This window comes from Lactuca saligna, chromosome 9 (assembly GCF_052625555.1).
Source record: "Lactuca saligna cultivar CGN05327 chromosome 9, ASM5262555v1, whole genome shotgun sequence".
NCBI lineage: Eukaryota > Viridiplantae > Streptophyta > Magnoliopsida > Asterales > Asteraceae > Lactuca > Lactuca saligna.
The window spans coordinates 152,978,305-152,992,848 of record NC_136425.1 but is presented as its reverse complement, the minus strand read 5'-3'; the positions used below and the strand labels follow the sequence as shown (position 1 = coordinate 152,992,848).

General features: G+C 31.6%; 1 protein-coding gene across 1 annotated transcript; it reads right to left on the bottom strand.

Moving 5' to 3' along the window:
- Positions 1 to 4,098: 4,098 nt before the first annotated feature.
- Positions 4,099 to 9,032, bottom strand: LOC145018684 (basic helix-loop-helix (bHLH) DNA-binding superfamily protein). Its single transcript, XM_078976547.1, has 7 exons — positions 8,567 to 9,032; positions 7,771 to 8,377; positions 7,079 to 7,168; positions 6,682 to 6,747; positions 4,742 to 4,807; positions 4,545 to 4,613; positions 4,099 to 4,479 (listed from the first exon to the last, which is right to left on the bottom strand). The coding sequence occupies exons 1-7, from the start codon at positions 8,809 to 8,811 to the stop codon at positions 4,336 to 4,338; spliced, it is 1,287 nt and encodes a 428-aa protein (XP_078832673.1). The 5' UTR covers positions 8,812 to 9,032; the 3' UTR covers positions 4,099 to 4,335.
- Between the last annotated feature and the right edge of the window lie 5,512 nt (positions 9,033 to 14,544).

Below are 14,544 nucleotides of genomic sequence, written 5' to 3'. Positions count from 1 at the left end.
ACCCTTAAACTTTAGGATTTTACCTAGCAACCACCACCACGTCGTGGTGGTTCATTATACTCTGCGGCCCAAAACTCATCACCACGTCATGGTGAGGTTCACCACATTGTGGATTCCAAAGAAGATTACTATACATACTCGAAAATAATACCATAATTTGAATCGGGTGTTACAAAATATTAAAAAACCATAATGGGTGTATTCAACGCAAATAAAACCAAAAATCAAGATTTCATAATCATTAAGTAATTTGGTCTTGGTCACTAAAAATCTTTCTTTGGAGTATCTTAGCATAAAAACCACAAACTGAGATACATCATATAATTCAATTAGCTAAAATTGACTTAAGAATTATAAAATTCAGTCTAAATGAGCCTCTGATTGTTCATTAAATTATCAAATTCTCATAGATGATTAATACAAATTTAACTATATATTTCCATATTACCAATCTTGGTGGCATTGATTTCCCATTTGTAATAAATAGCCCCTCCGGTTTGAGTTTAAAAGTTATCAATTTGGGATTCTAGCTCAAATAGTTGATTCAAGTCAAATTATATTTGAAGACAATATCCAGTTTGAAATTTTAGTTAAGACTTCAAACTAAAAGTATAGTTCCAAACTATATTTTTCAAACTATCTCTAGTCTCTGACTTGACTTTATACTTTGGATCATACTAACGATCAACAAAATGTGCTTCTTAATAAAAACATAAAAGAACATGGGCTGAATTAATAAGGGAATGGGCAAGTTTGAATACCTGAAGAGAAAATCCAAAAATTTAGAAGAAGAAGAAGAAGGTTTGAACTAGATTGTGTATAGGTCTTTGATAGATCATGTATAGGTTTTTGATAGCATCCTTTTGTGAAGCTCTGATCGATGCCCATTAAACCCTACTTCCTATGAGACAATCTTACAAACACTTCCATGTGTAGCTTCTTGAACCTACGATTACACAAACAATGAAGTAATTGTAAATAATTACCTATTTTTTATTTTTCAAGCACCAAGCATAACAAAATAGTTTTATGAACCTGTATAAAGAGTTCTTTTGCAACATCAGATAGAACTTTTAACCTGAAACAAATTTCTTTAAATTTTTGATGAATCAAATACCTATAAAAACATATAACAAACAATTAGTCCTTAAGTACAATTAAGATGCGAAAAGATAAAAAATGTAGGTCAAGGAAGAATGAAGAAGAACATTACTAGAGAGAAATTATGGGTATCCCAAAGATGGATTATATGATCCTTCCATTGACAACATGTTGATTTCAACTTCCAACTCCTATTCCAACACTGAAATTAGATTAAATTAAAGTTTGGATCAACCGATACATTGATTAATGAAAAAGACTACAAAACAACTACACAATATTAAAAAAAAATAATAAAATTATGATCAACTTGAGCAATTTTCTAGTCTGATGACATGTTGATGTTTACTAAAAGTGAAGGATCTTTCAAAAAACAAATTAAATCAACTGATACATATCCAATTTACTGACTTCTACTTGTTTGTTTACTCCCCGTTCAGTAACAACATCATGCCTTTGTGTCATACTTGGTAATGGCATATGAATGGTTTTTTACGATAACTCCAAGTCATCGGAGATGGTAAAAATCAATTGGCACATTAGAAAAGATGATTTAAGGAAAAAACAATAATAAAACAGTGGAAAATAAGATAGGAGTTATTACATGTGCTTGTTATCCAAGAAGTAGGAAACCCTAAAATCAAAACATGGCGCGTGGAAGAGCGGATAAGAGCTTCAGTTCATCCCATCAGACCTTTCAACTTTTTTATTAAAAAGATTTTAGATTTTTTTTTCATAAGGATAATGTTGGATTATTGCGATGATGGAGGAGAAATGGTGGATTTGTAGAGATATATTTTGAGATTTAGGGGATTTCCATTTGATATTTGAATTTAATTTGAGGGTTGTGAGGAGAAATGATTGGCCACATTCTTGATGATTTTAGTTTCTTGAATGATTGCGATTACTTAAGAGGACGTTGATTTTATGGAAATGATGAATGATGTGATATCAACAAAAGAAATGGCAAGACATCATATATTTTCTTTAAATTGGAATGAAAAAAATAATTAAATTTATTATTTATTATTATTACTATTGTATAATTAATTACGAAATAACAAGTGGAATAAATAAATCAACAAATCCAGAAAATGTCATGTGTTCAAGTGCATGAGAAAGGGACACATAATATAAAAACTATTTTTTATTAGAAGAGGTATATATATATATATATATATATATATATATATATATATATATATATATATATATATATATATATATATATATATAACTTTAATTAACTAACTAATTATGATAATGAAGGCTACTAGGCTATACCATCCCGATTCTCAGGTATTAGAAATTTCATTAAAAAGACAAATTTTTCATTGGAACTCGTCGAGTTGGTAGCCTCAACTCGACGTGTTGAAAGTTTTGGGTTGTGGAACTTTCTGGACCAACTCGACGAGTTGGAGAGGAAAACTCGACGAGTTGGTGGCTGAATATGAAACCCTAATTTTTAGGGTGTTGCACCCTATTTAAAGGCCTTAAGTCTCATTGTTGGCCACCCTAATCGCCTCCTTTGTGTAGAAACCCTAGAATTCGTGCATCTTACCTAAAGTTGAGTGTGTGAGCTTATAAGTTGCTTCTTTTGGCCATATTTTTGAAAGAGCTTGAAGTTGGTGGTGCCTAGATTGAAGAGGGAAGCTATAGATCTAGAATATCCTTAAGTTTAGCTACGCTTTTGAGGTAAAAAAAGTTGAAAACTTGCTTATCTATTGCTTAGATCTCTTTCTTGGAAGTCTATTTCCATATTTGGCTCATTTTTGGGATTGTTCATGGGTTGAGTATTTCATGAAGTTATCACTTCAAATCTAGACGTCTTATGACCTCATTGGACTTAAAGTTGCAAGCTTTAGCAAGTTCTAGGCCTCTTTCATGCTCTATGTCTCTGATTAAGCCTTTATTGAGTCTTGGAGCCTCCTTCTGTCATGCGTGGACGTAAAGTTAGCAACTTTACGTGGGTTTTCAACCATTGGGTGTCAGATCTACATTTTAAAGCATTAGAATTGTCAACAAAGGGTAAATGTGTTAAGACTGGGAAAACTCGACGAGTTGTCCTGACAACTCGGCGAGTTGGCTAGGGTTTTCCCGCTTCTATGGATGCTGAAGGAACTCGACGAGTTGTTAGGTGCACTCGACTAGTTAGGTCAACATGGACTATTGACATTAACTTTGACTATGGTTGACCAAGTTGGACTTTGAGGGCATTTTGGGTATTTCGGGGTTTTGATAGAAATGGTCATGGTGGTTGCATGCATTTAAGTCCGGAGCTGAGTTTTTGGAATGGATTTTACTGGTTCATCACTACTTGTGAGGTGAGTGTTCCTCACTATACTTGTTGGGTCGAAGGCACCAAGGCCGGGCCTTTTAGATTGTTATCCTGATTAACGCATGATTGAGTTTTGTAGTGATCTGTTAGATCTGTATCCTGATAATGGGATGATGTTATGCTTAGTGATCTGTAAGATCTGTCTGTTTGTCTGATTGACTGGTTGTGTATTTAACTATTATGCATATGTCGACATGTTATGTGTGGTTGGGTTGAGGCGGACTTGCTCTGTGCTGAAGGCTAACAGGCCCAGAGTGTCCCAGATGGACCGAAGGCTAGTGGGGTGTACCAGTCAGGTCGAAGGCCCGAAGAATGTTCCAGATAGGCTGAAGGCCCGAGGTGCCATACCAGTCATGCTGTAGGTTATGTGAGCGTACCAAATAGATTGTAGGCCGGTAGGGCGTTCCAGTCAGACCGAGGGCTCTAAACGCATGTTGTTCGTGATATTATTCCAGTTTTGTATTGTAATTGGTTTTTTAGGGGAAACTCACTAAGCTTCAGTCTTACACTTTTTTTATTATGTTTCAGCTACCTCATATGATCGCAGAAAGGCGAACGCTTGATCGTGCACCCTCCTCATATTTTGTGCTATGACTTCTAGGAAAACTCTGATGTGAAACTTATTTTGAAAACATTATATAATAAATGATGGGTTTGGATTTATCTAAAAGTTTTAAAATTTTTAAATTTTTTTGAATGTTACATAGACTACTATTATTAAAACAAGACTCATATTCTATTAGAAAGATATTGGCCAAATATGCATCGTTTTGCCTCAACATCAAATATTCGTGCCATTTTCTTCCTCTTTTACCTTCCTACATTTATCTCCCACGAGCTCTATTGTTGTTTCTCATTATTCATATACTTTAACTTCATGTCATTATTACGATCTCTCATCGGAAACTCCCTCCAAATGTTGGTGTCCAGAAATCAACTGTTGTTTCGTGTGTTACCGGAAACGTGCTTGAAACTGGCACCAAACAAAGCCCACGACGTCTTAGGACATGTCTTGGTCCATCTGATGATTTTTCTGATGTCTACATGATTACCGAAATATAAATTTATCAAATTGATAGCTAAAGGAACTTGAATTCATGAGTACCTGTTGTAGTTTTTGTGGTTGATGTTGTATGGTGGACACTCCATTTTTCATATATGGAGTACTTAGAACCTGGATATCAACAAAACTTTAGCTGCATATTTGTTTCTTCTATTACATTTAAATATTATAATCGTTTTTATCGAAGATCTTTTTAAATAATTATAAAAAACAAGAACAATGAAGTTTTATATACTTACACTAACTTGTTCATGTAAGAATCTGATGTATTCAATAGCTTCAGACAACACAGATGCCGTATCTGTCTGATACAAGCAAAATATTTTAATAACATTTGTAGAATATATATGTATATGTATGTATTAGGGATGGCAAATATATACAATTAAAAGCCAACCAACAAATTACCAACGTAACCAACAATGTTTGTAACAAATATATTTGGTTGGTAGTACCGTACCAAATGAATAATCATGATACGATAATTCTATAAAGTTTTAAATGCCACGATAGTTCCCTTTATATATATATATATATATATATATATATATATATATATATATATACATATATATATATATATATATATATATATATATATATATATATATATATATAATGTGTGTTTAATGTTTAGCTTTTTAATTGCTTTGTGTTAGTAAAGTTTACATTATGTTTTATTTCTCTCACTTGCTTTAGGCTTTAAACTTATGGTAGAAATATACAAAATATTTTTTTGTTTGAAATAGCAGTCTCAACCATTTACAAAACTCCGCATTCACATTTCATAATACTTGGTATTGTACTTGTAAATAAAGTTTTTTACAAACTGTAATTGGTATGGTACACAGTTTGGAGAAAAAATTTCTAACACCATATGTCCAACACTAATATATGTGTATCACCAATATGTTGCTATATAAGACGAGTCACTAAAATTAAAATTGTTATTTCGAATGATATTTTGAACATTTTACGTAACAACAGAGTGAGTAGATATATTTTTGCTAACCTTTCATGTATTTATGTGAACCCATTTATGTTGAGAACTTTTTATTTCAAAATTTTTTTAATAGGTTTAGATGTTGCTTTAGAAGATGATTTATGTATATTTTAAATATAATTATTAAGTGAATTCGTATTTTATATATATATATATATATATATATATATATATATATATATATATATATATATATATATATATATATATATATAGATAGGTTCAAATATTCTAACTAATCATTGTGTGGATATCGTATGCTTTGAGAATGATAAAGAAAATATATTGTTTGATAATATAAATACGTTCAATCTTACATAACTATTGTCATTAACATACATTTTTACTAATGAAATCGTTTATAATGTTATTATACATTTATTATTATTATTCTTACTTCTGTCAGAATGTTGTCATAATATTTGATTAGGTCGTATTCTGACAGAATGAAAATGAGTAAAAAACGATGGGTGAGAACAAAAATAAATAATAATTGGTAAGAATGCATGAAAATGACGATATTTTTATAAGGTTGAAAAGTATTTGCATTGCTAAATACCTTATTCTCATAGTAATTTTCATAGCATATGATATCCGCACAATTATTAGTTAGAACAGAATAACTTAAGCATATATATATATATATATATATATATATATATATATATATATATATATATATATATATATAGGGTGATATTCAATAAAGAATCATAATTAACCAATGAACCAATAAACAAATCTTTTGTTCACATTTTAGAACTTATTTTTTATCAAAAAAAAAAATCTAAAAATACGGAAATTCATAATTTTTTTATCATTTTTCGAATGATATCAAATTCGATTTTTTTACGTGAAATTCACAATGTGAATTTTTGAAAATTCACAACGTGAATCCGAAAAATATTTTTCACATTCACAATTTAATATTTGAATTTAGATATTTTTAGATTTTTTTCGATAAAAAATAAATTATAGAAATTAAAAAAAAATGATTCTTTAAAGAACCAATAATTATGTTTCTCTATTGATTATATATATATATATATATATATATATATATATATATATATATATATATATATATATATATATATATATATATATATATATATATATATATATAATTTTATTTTGTTTGTGTGTGGGGGGAAATTCAAAGAATCAATCATATACTTTTCCAAAAGGTGAAACTAATTGTTGGAGTGCAGTGATTCTGTCCCCCATCTTCTCCTTTTTCACCTGAAAAATCCAAAATACAATATTTTCATAGGTGTCGATATGTAATAATAAATAACTAAAATTGCAAACGTTTTAAAATATCTATTTTGTATTATCAAATAACTATTTCAATAGTTAAAATAACGACAAGACACAAAAATTTCTAGAGTCTTAAATGTACGTACGGACTGTTGTTTGTAGTCCGGTTTCACATATTCGATATTCTTGTAGTTTTGTGGGAATTGTTATTTAATAAAATACCCCGGTTCTAAACAAACTTTTATTCTAACCTATTCTAGTAACATAAAATCAGAAGTTTGTAATGAGTTGTATACAATTAATAAATGTTTACCTTAAAGGATGGTAAAGGGGATTGGTGGCCATTTCTAGGTCTTTTGGTCGACTGTTCGGTTATGCTTTCTTTGGTTACTCCTGATGTAATCTGTTGCCCATATTAATCGAAATTTTAGCAAAAATAAGTAATGTGACTATGAAAAAACTAGGGTTTTAGGAAGGGTAGACCCAAGATTTTATAGTAGAGGTGTCATGAAAAAGTCAGAGATCGTACGATAGTAGAAAAAAAATCGAAATATTTTACACTACGCGTGGAAAAGTTAGGGTTGCATGTGCCACTACCTGCCTTATACTAAAACCGATCCAAGGCTTGAGCGAAACCCTAGGCTGCGTTTGGTTGTGGAAAACTATCTTCATTTTCTAAGAATTTTTTTTTTTTTTTTCAGAAAATAGAGTTGAGTTTTCGCTTTTAATTTTCAATGAAAAATTTAAAAAACACGTTTGGTTGAAACCGGAGGCGTTTTCATTTTCCATCTAAAAAATTTGAAAATTTTTAGAAAACTGTAAAAATTATTTTTCTAATATACATAGAATTTGAAAAACTGAAAATTTTCATTTTTCTTGTAAAATTTTGGAAAACTAAATGAACCGAAGTGTTTTCAAAATTTCGTTTTTTTGGGAAATTTTCTTAAAAAACTAGAAAATTTTCCACAACCAAACACATCCTAGCTTTTCATGATATTTTGTTACCTTTGGTTTATCTTCTATGGTTGACAAAGGCAATTGCATTTGGAAAGATGGAAAGAAGGTCGCTCGTATATTGCTCACACCGGTTTCAGCAACATTCCAAAATCTTGTGTTGTTAGAGAAGTGGACTTGGTTGGCACCCATTTCAGCCAACTGCACTTTTTTAGATGAATTTACAACGAACTCCTCACCAATGCCACCACCAACATGCTTGTTCATGTCGTCATAGCTTGATTGATACATAGAATAATTCATTCCTTGGTTTTGATCAAAGCTCGAATCCTGTTGTTGATTACTATCTGAACCGAATAAATTTTGCATCATTGTAGAAGAGCTTCCATATAAATCCATGTTTTGGAAGCTTGAATTCAATCCCTGACATGTAATTATGCTCTCATTATCACTCTCTTGCATCGGTTGTTCCAAGTGAGACATACGCGCGTTATATTGCTTCAAATCCGACGAAGAATCTTGTGAATTAGATGCATACATTTTATCTGATCTCCATTGGTTACTTTCTAGCTGAAAATTTGTTGTATTCAATCGCAAGCTATGATCTTGATCTTGAAGTAGATTCTGAAAACTGTTTTCGCTCTTTTCATCTCCGCGACTACAATTTTACACAAAAGTAAATATTTGTAACATGTAATTAGTTAACATATATACATAAACACATATGGGTTATTTTAATATCATTTTATATATTCCTTGAATTTGGTGGATGAAAAAGAGAATAAAATTCAAGATTAATAATGCAAAAAGGAAAAATAAAGTTATCAAGAAACGTTAGTGGACATACAGTAAAGATGGATTCCAATCCAACGACTGTGGAGGTGAGTTTGAAGAAAGTCTCAACCCCATCATGTGTAAGCTTGTGGTATTGGTGGCTGTACTGAAAGTGGCGTTGGCGGTGGCTGTGAGGCTGGGCATGGTGGTTGTGCTTGGAGTATCGGTGTCTTGGTAGACGTTAATGGGGTTGCTGACAGATGCTGAATCCAATGAAGTTGTGGTTCTTAAAGATGAATCCCACCACTTATCCGCCATAGCGATTATAGCTTCAATCGGTGTTATGAGATACTTTTTGAAAGCAAATGATAAGGGTGTTTGTGATCGTGTTATTTATATGTGGTTGCAGAAAAATGAAAAGAGTATAGGGAAGGGTGGGGGTTGACGTGGGGTAAACAAAAGAAGGAAGTGACCTCAATGGCAGAATATCGTTGACTTTTTGGTCTTCACTTGAGATCGATTGAGTAGACAACATAGAATTCTTGTTGAAAATCAAATTCAATTGATCATCTTCATTTGATTCAAGTTATTTTATACTATTACTGTAGTATGGATGATGTTAATTTGACCTAAGTGACTAAATTATAAACTCATCATAGCTACAGACATCATCGTTACGAACTAAACCCATCACAATTTAAATAAATTTTATATTTATGGTCCTTTGTTATATATTGTTTTCAGTTATGATCCTTTGTGTTTGTTATATAAATAATTCATATATAAACAAATTTTATATGTATGGTCTTTTATTTTATATATTATTTTTTATTTTAGTTCTTTATATTATTTAATATAAATGATATTACATGTGTGACCTTTCATTTTACGTATTATTTTTTGATAGATATTACATATTGTTATGAAAACAATTTAATCATTAATAAATCGTATACATTCTTGAGTCTAACTAGTCACGAGCACTTCGATGATAGAGTGCCATCCTTCGCTGCTCATGACAATTTGTATGAACCAATAACCTTGCATGTTATAGCCGTAGATTCTTCTGACATGTGACATAGAAACGGAAATTTTGAACTGCTCCATGAAACTTAAATTAAAATACTTAGTTCTCCTCCCTACTAGCACTTATCGTCGTTCACCATTATCAAAGGCTAAATCTGTCCAACCGTTACATACCATCCTTGATTCTTAGAGTATGTGAAACGGAAAAGATAAACCTTCAGGTAATACCTGTCAACCCAAGTAAACTTGAAATCTCAAATGGAGACCTCAAAACCTCCCATTGTACCACCGTTTCGATCTTAGCTCACCATTTTGGTTGATGAGGGATCCTAAGAACCGAACTTCGGGCAACCAAAACTCACATCTACAAAATTTGGCATAAAGTCTCTCCCTTCTCAAAACATCAAAAACCTTCTACTGATGCATTAGCAACAACTCCGATGAGCTCATCCTAATATCACTACTCTTCACAACAAACATTGATCTAATCAAATAACTTGCTCTCATGTTCAAACCAATCCAACCAGTACCAACATCAAAAGAATCCAAAGGATATCAAAATACAACTGACAACATACTAGTGTCAACGGCGGTTGTTGGGTCCAATATTACTCCTCGTTGTAAGACAAGAAACCCTTCACAACATGTTGGACTCTACCACTTGGGGCATAAACTAATGCGGAAAATACGTTCCCTCTATTCTAATTATTGACTGATGAACATCATATCTCTCTTCATCTAGAACACGTAAGGCTTAAATATAAACTTTTCCTAGGAAACGATAACCCAAATCATCGGTTGACCTGCACTGACAATGACTACAATCCCTATGTTGATCGTTATGATTGCATCCTCCTTGATTCTTGCAGCTCGTTTTGATAATACCTCAAATAAAACCCTCGAGACTTCAGAATCAACAAATCTTGTGCCAGTATACAATAACCGGACTTTAACCATAATGGTCACTTTGGTCGAACCATAACAAAGCATGATGCCAAACCATACTATCTACCTTTAACCAACTCCTTAGTAACATTTTGATTCTTTCTGATCCCCATACGAATCATCTGTTTCCAGTAAATACGTACCCATACCATCTTCCACATATATCCGTACCAGTCCCAAGAATTGTCTCAAAGTTTCCAAGTCACTACATATGACCACTACCAACTATCCTAAACACATATATCCGCGCTTGAACGAGTACACACCATTAATCTTCCTAGATTCCCCTTCCAGGATTTCTCTTACATAAGTGCACATACTAGCACATTTTTAACACTTTTCCTAGGCAGTAGGAATTCTCACCCCATTCTGATATCAGTTGTGGAAGAAACTTCTACTTATGTTAAATAAGTATTTTACAATGATAATTACATGCATAAAAAATTATAGTCTTTCGACTAAAATATCCAGCACTACAACAGTTGGAATCAAATAAGAGTTGTGCAATAAGGCCAAATCAAACATTTGAAAACTATTTAATCTTTAGGACATGCAACCTAACGTAATTTCTTAATAGCTAGTTAATATCAATATATGTTTCACATAATACAAATCAAGCAACATTTAAATAACAAATCCATAAGGTAATAAGGCATCAAAAGATTAGGGCATTCTAACATGCAATTCTTGAAAGATCCTTAGCATATACATTAGCATACCTCTCTAACATATGTTTCACATAGCACAAAGAAAGCAACATTTAAGCAGAAAATCCATCAGGTAATAAGGCATCAAAAGATCAGGGCATACTAACATGCAATTCCTGAAAGATCCTTAGCCTATAAAGTAGCATACCTCTCCAACAATTCACATAATAGGCATAAAAGCCATCTCTCCTAAAAAGGCATTCTAGCATGTAACCCTATGCAGATCCTTAGCCTACTTTCCATCCTGCAATTCAAATTATATCATAAGTAGCATATCAAACATATGTATATACTTTGGGAATGACTTACTTTAGTTGCGATTGATTGCATGCATCGCATCCTTTTATTTTTAGAAAAAAATTTTGAAAAACATTTAGTAAAAAGATTCTCTCAGTCCTTAGTTTAAGTTTAGACAAACTCAATGCTAGCCCGAATCACTCAAACCAAGGCTTTGATACCAACTTGTAACATCCTAATAATTTTATTTTTATTTTTCATTTTTAATTATAATAAAACCACCCCAATTCATTAGAAGATAATTAGATAACCAAAATATGAGTTTGCAACTCCGAAATGAAAGATCATAGTAATACACATAAAAGTTATAAAGTACGGAAATATTCTATGGATTTGATATCATACGTGTCCTCCCCTTTCCAACCAAAACAACTTGCAACATTTAAACTTAAAACTATATACACAAAGCTTAGTGAGAATTTTCGGGTTTCTATTAAAATTAGTCTAATTATAGTGACAAATTCGACGTAATTAGCAACAGAACCATTATATAATTTGAATAAACTAAAACCATTTTAACCTACCGATGATCATTTTGGAAGACTTTGAAAGATTAAAACATAACCAAACAAAAGAAGATTTCACAAGATTTGAAAATTTTGGTTCCTTTTGGCAATTAGGAAGTTGATGAAGATAACATTAAATCTTCAAGAAGAAACTCTCTATAATGTATCCATGTAACACCCCTCTTTCACTTTATAATAGAATTTAATATAAATGTATGTTTATAAAATTTAGAGTAGAAATATAAAGAATGCTTAAATATGACTTTGTATGAGGAAGTTATGATTTTTTGAAGTTTTGGTGCGACACAATACATCAGTATGCTACACAGAAATCGAAATGAAAATTGGCATATTGTTAGCCAAAAAAATTTGAATGAAAGTTATAGTTCTAATAAATACAAACTATTGATATAGAGAACATTGAGAATGCATTTTGTATGAAAAAGTTATGAATTTTTCATGGTTTTTATAGTGTAATCTTCACAGACTATAAATTTAAAATGGAGTGAGAATTAACTAATGGAGGCTAAAGGAAAGTTGTAGTACTCATCGGTACGAACATGTGGATGTAAAGAACATAAAAAATGAAGCTCGTATGCAAGAGTTATGATTTTTCAACGATTGTGAAAAATATTCGGAAGTGATGACATGGCAGCACCAGAGTACGCCATGTGGCAGAGGTGGCAGACTCATCTTCCACCGACCAAGCAACATGGCACCACAAAATCATGACACATGGCACCATTAGGAAGCTAGCACATAGCCCGAGCACCGCGCATCCATGTCAGAAGTGAGAGACGCTTTCAATCTTTATTCTTTCATCACTTCTTTTCTCTCTCAACTTTCTCTCTCTAGAAAGTCTGATTTTCTAAGGTTTCTTTCAGGTTTCCATGATATTCATAGCAAGGCTTTGAGGCATCTGATAGCCCAATGAAAAGGATTTTTTAAAGTTGAAGTTCTGTTTGCGACTTTGCAAATTTTGCAAGAAACTCTCTAACTTAACCTTCACTTACTACACTTTACGTGTAACTTATATTTATATTCATAACCGTTATTATGAATTTATAAATAAGATTTCTCAGTGATTTCATTTAAAATACTGATTTATCTACTTACGAGAGTGATGTCTAGGCAACATCTAGTGAGGTGTTAAAGTGGATTTTCCAAACAGTATACTTTGTATACCAAACGAATCTTATCTCCAATATAATCTTACCTGGTTATTCCTTATTAGATAGAACTCCAAGTATTCATTGGGATTAGTGAAAGATCTAGCCTTTATTATTAGATTGTCAGAGAGATTAACATATTACAATATTATTGGTTAATACTTGTTAGACGTGTTACCCGCCAGTTGGATAGCCAACTGGATAGCTGGTAGTCGTCTGAGTAATTGCCCAGGTGAGTATCTCAAAATACTATATATTACAATATATATATATATATATATATATATATATATATATATATATATATATATATATATATGTATATATATATATATATATATATATATATATATATATATATATCCATGTATGTTAAGATATAAGAGTTAGTAGAGTTGAGCTGAAGGAATAGTATCTATGTGTTTAGTGTTATTGTACCATATTAAAACCAAAAGTATAGTCTGTAGGTGCTAAAACATTATTGTACTTGAGTTATTAATTACATTTAAGGGCGGAGTTGATGGCAGAACAATGATAGGTCAGGATCGTATAGACTCATGTTCACAATGAAATCACTGGTAGGTCATAAGTCTAGATACACATATTATTGGTGGATTAGTGTAAGGTCGTGAGCCAAATGGTGGATCGAGATAAGGACGTAACGTTGTCGTTTAACAATGAAAAAAATTGTAATTGAAATTGGGATGTTACAACCCACCAAAGGAAGAATGAAACCACTTCACTATGCTAGTCTTTACTTGTAAAATGTTGTTCTTAAGCTTTAAGACATATACGAAAATATGCTTAAAGAGAAGCAACACTTCAACCTCTTAATCTAAACACTAGATAAAAGAAAAACAAGAAAAGGAAGAGCAAAATGGCCATGGCATTTTGGCAGCCCAAATGCATGAGAATGAGTGTGTAGAAAAGCTACCCACTTCACCCCTTATGCCTTTATTTTATGCATCAAAGTATGACACAAAGTCAACACCATAAAGTGAAAGTTAAAGCCCTTTCTTATAAGCATGGGATTTAGTATTAAACAAATGCAAAAGCAATCCGACTCCATACCCTTGTGAATTCAGCTATCTAGACAAGAAGACAAAATGTGGAGTCTTTTATTCCTAACCCATAACTAGCTAGTTGAATGTAATTTAATGGTCACTCAAAGTGACCAAATTTTTTTTTACATAATATTAATTTTCATACCGAAAGATGTTAAGCTATTTTATTCTCTTTTACTATTATTTCCTAGAAACAATAATTTCCAATATGTTGGTATATATTATTTTCATAAAAATATGTTTTTCCAATTTAAATATAAGTTTTTATAATATTTGTTAATAATCAAATTATACTAATAAATAATCAATTGGTAATAAGTTGCTGTAAGGTGTGACC

Excerpts from the sequence above, each read along its gene's own strand:
- LOC145018684 (XM_078976547.1), bottom strand. The coding sequence starts at position 8,811 with ATGGCGGATAAGTGGTGGGATTCATCTTTAAGAACCACAACTTCATTG. Across the intron at positions 8,378-8,566 it reads GATTGGAATCCATCTTTACT|TCGCGGAGATGAAAAGAGCG; the intron begins GTATGTCCACTA and ends GTAAAATTGTAG. Across the intron at positions 4,480-4,544 it reads AACCACAAAAACTACAACAG|ACATCAGAAAAATCATCAGA; the intron begins GTACTCATGAAT and ends GTAATCATGTAG.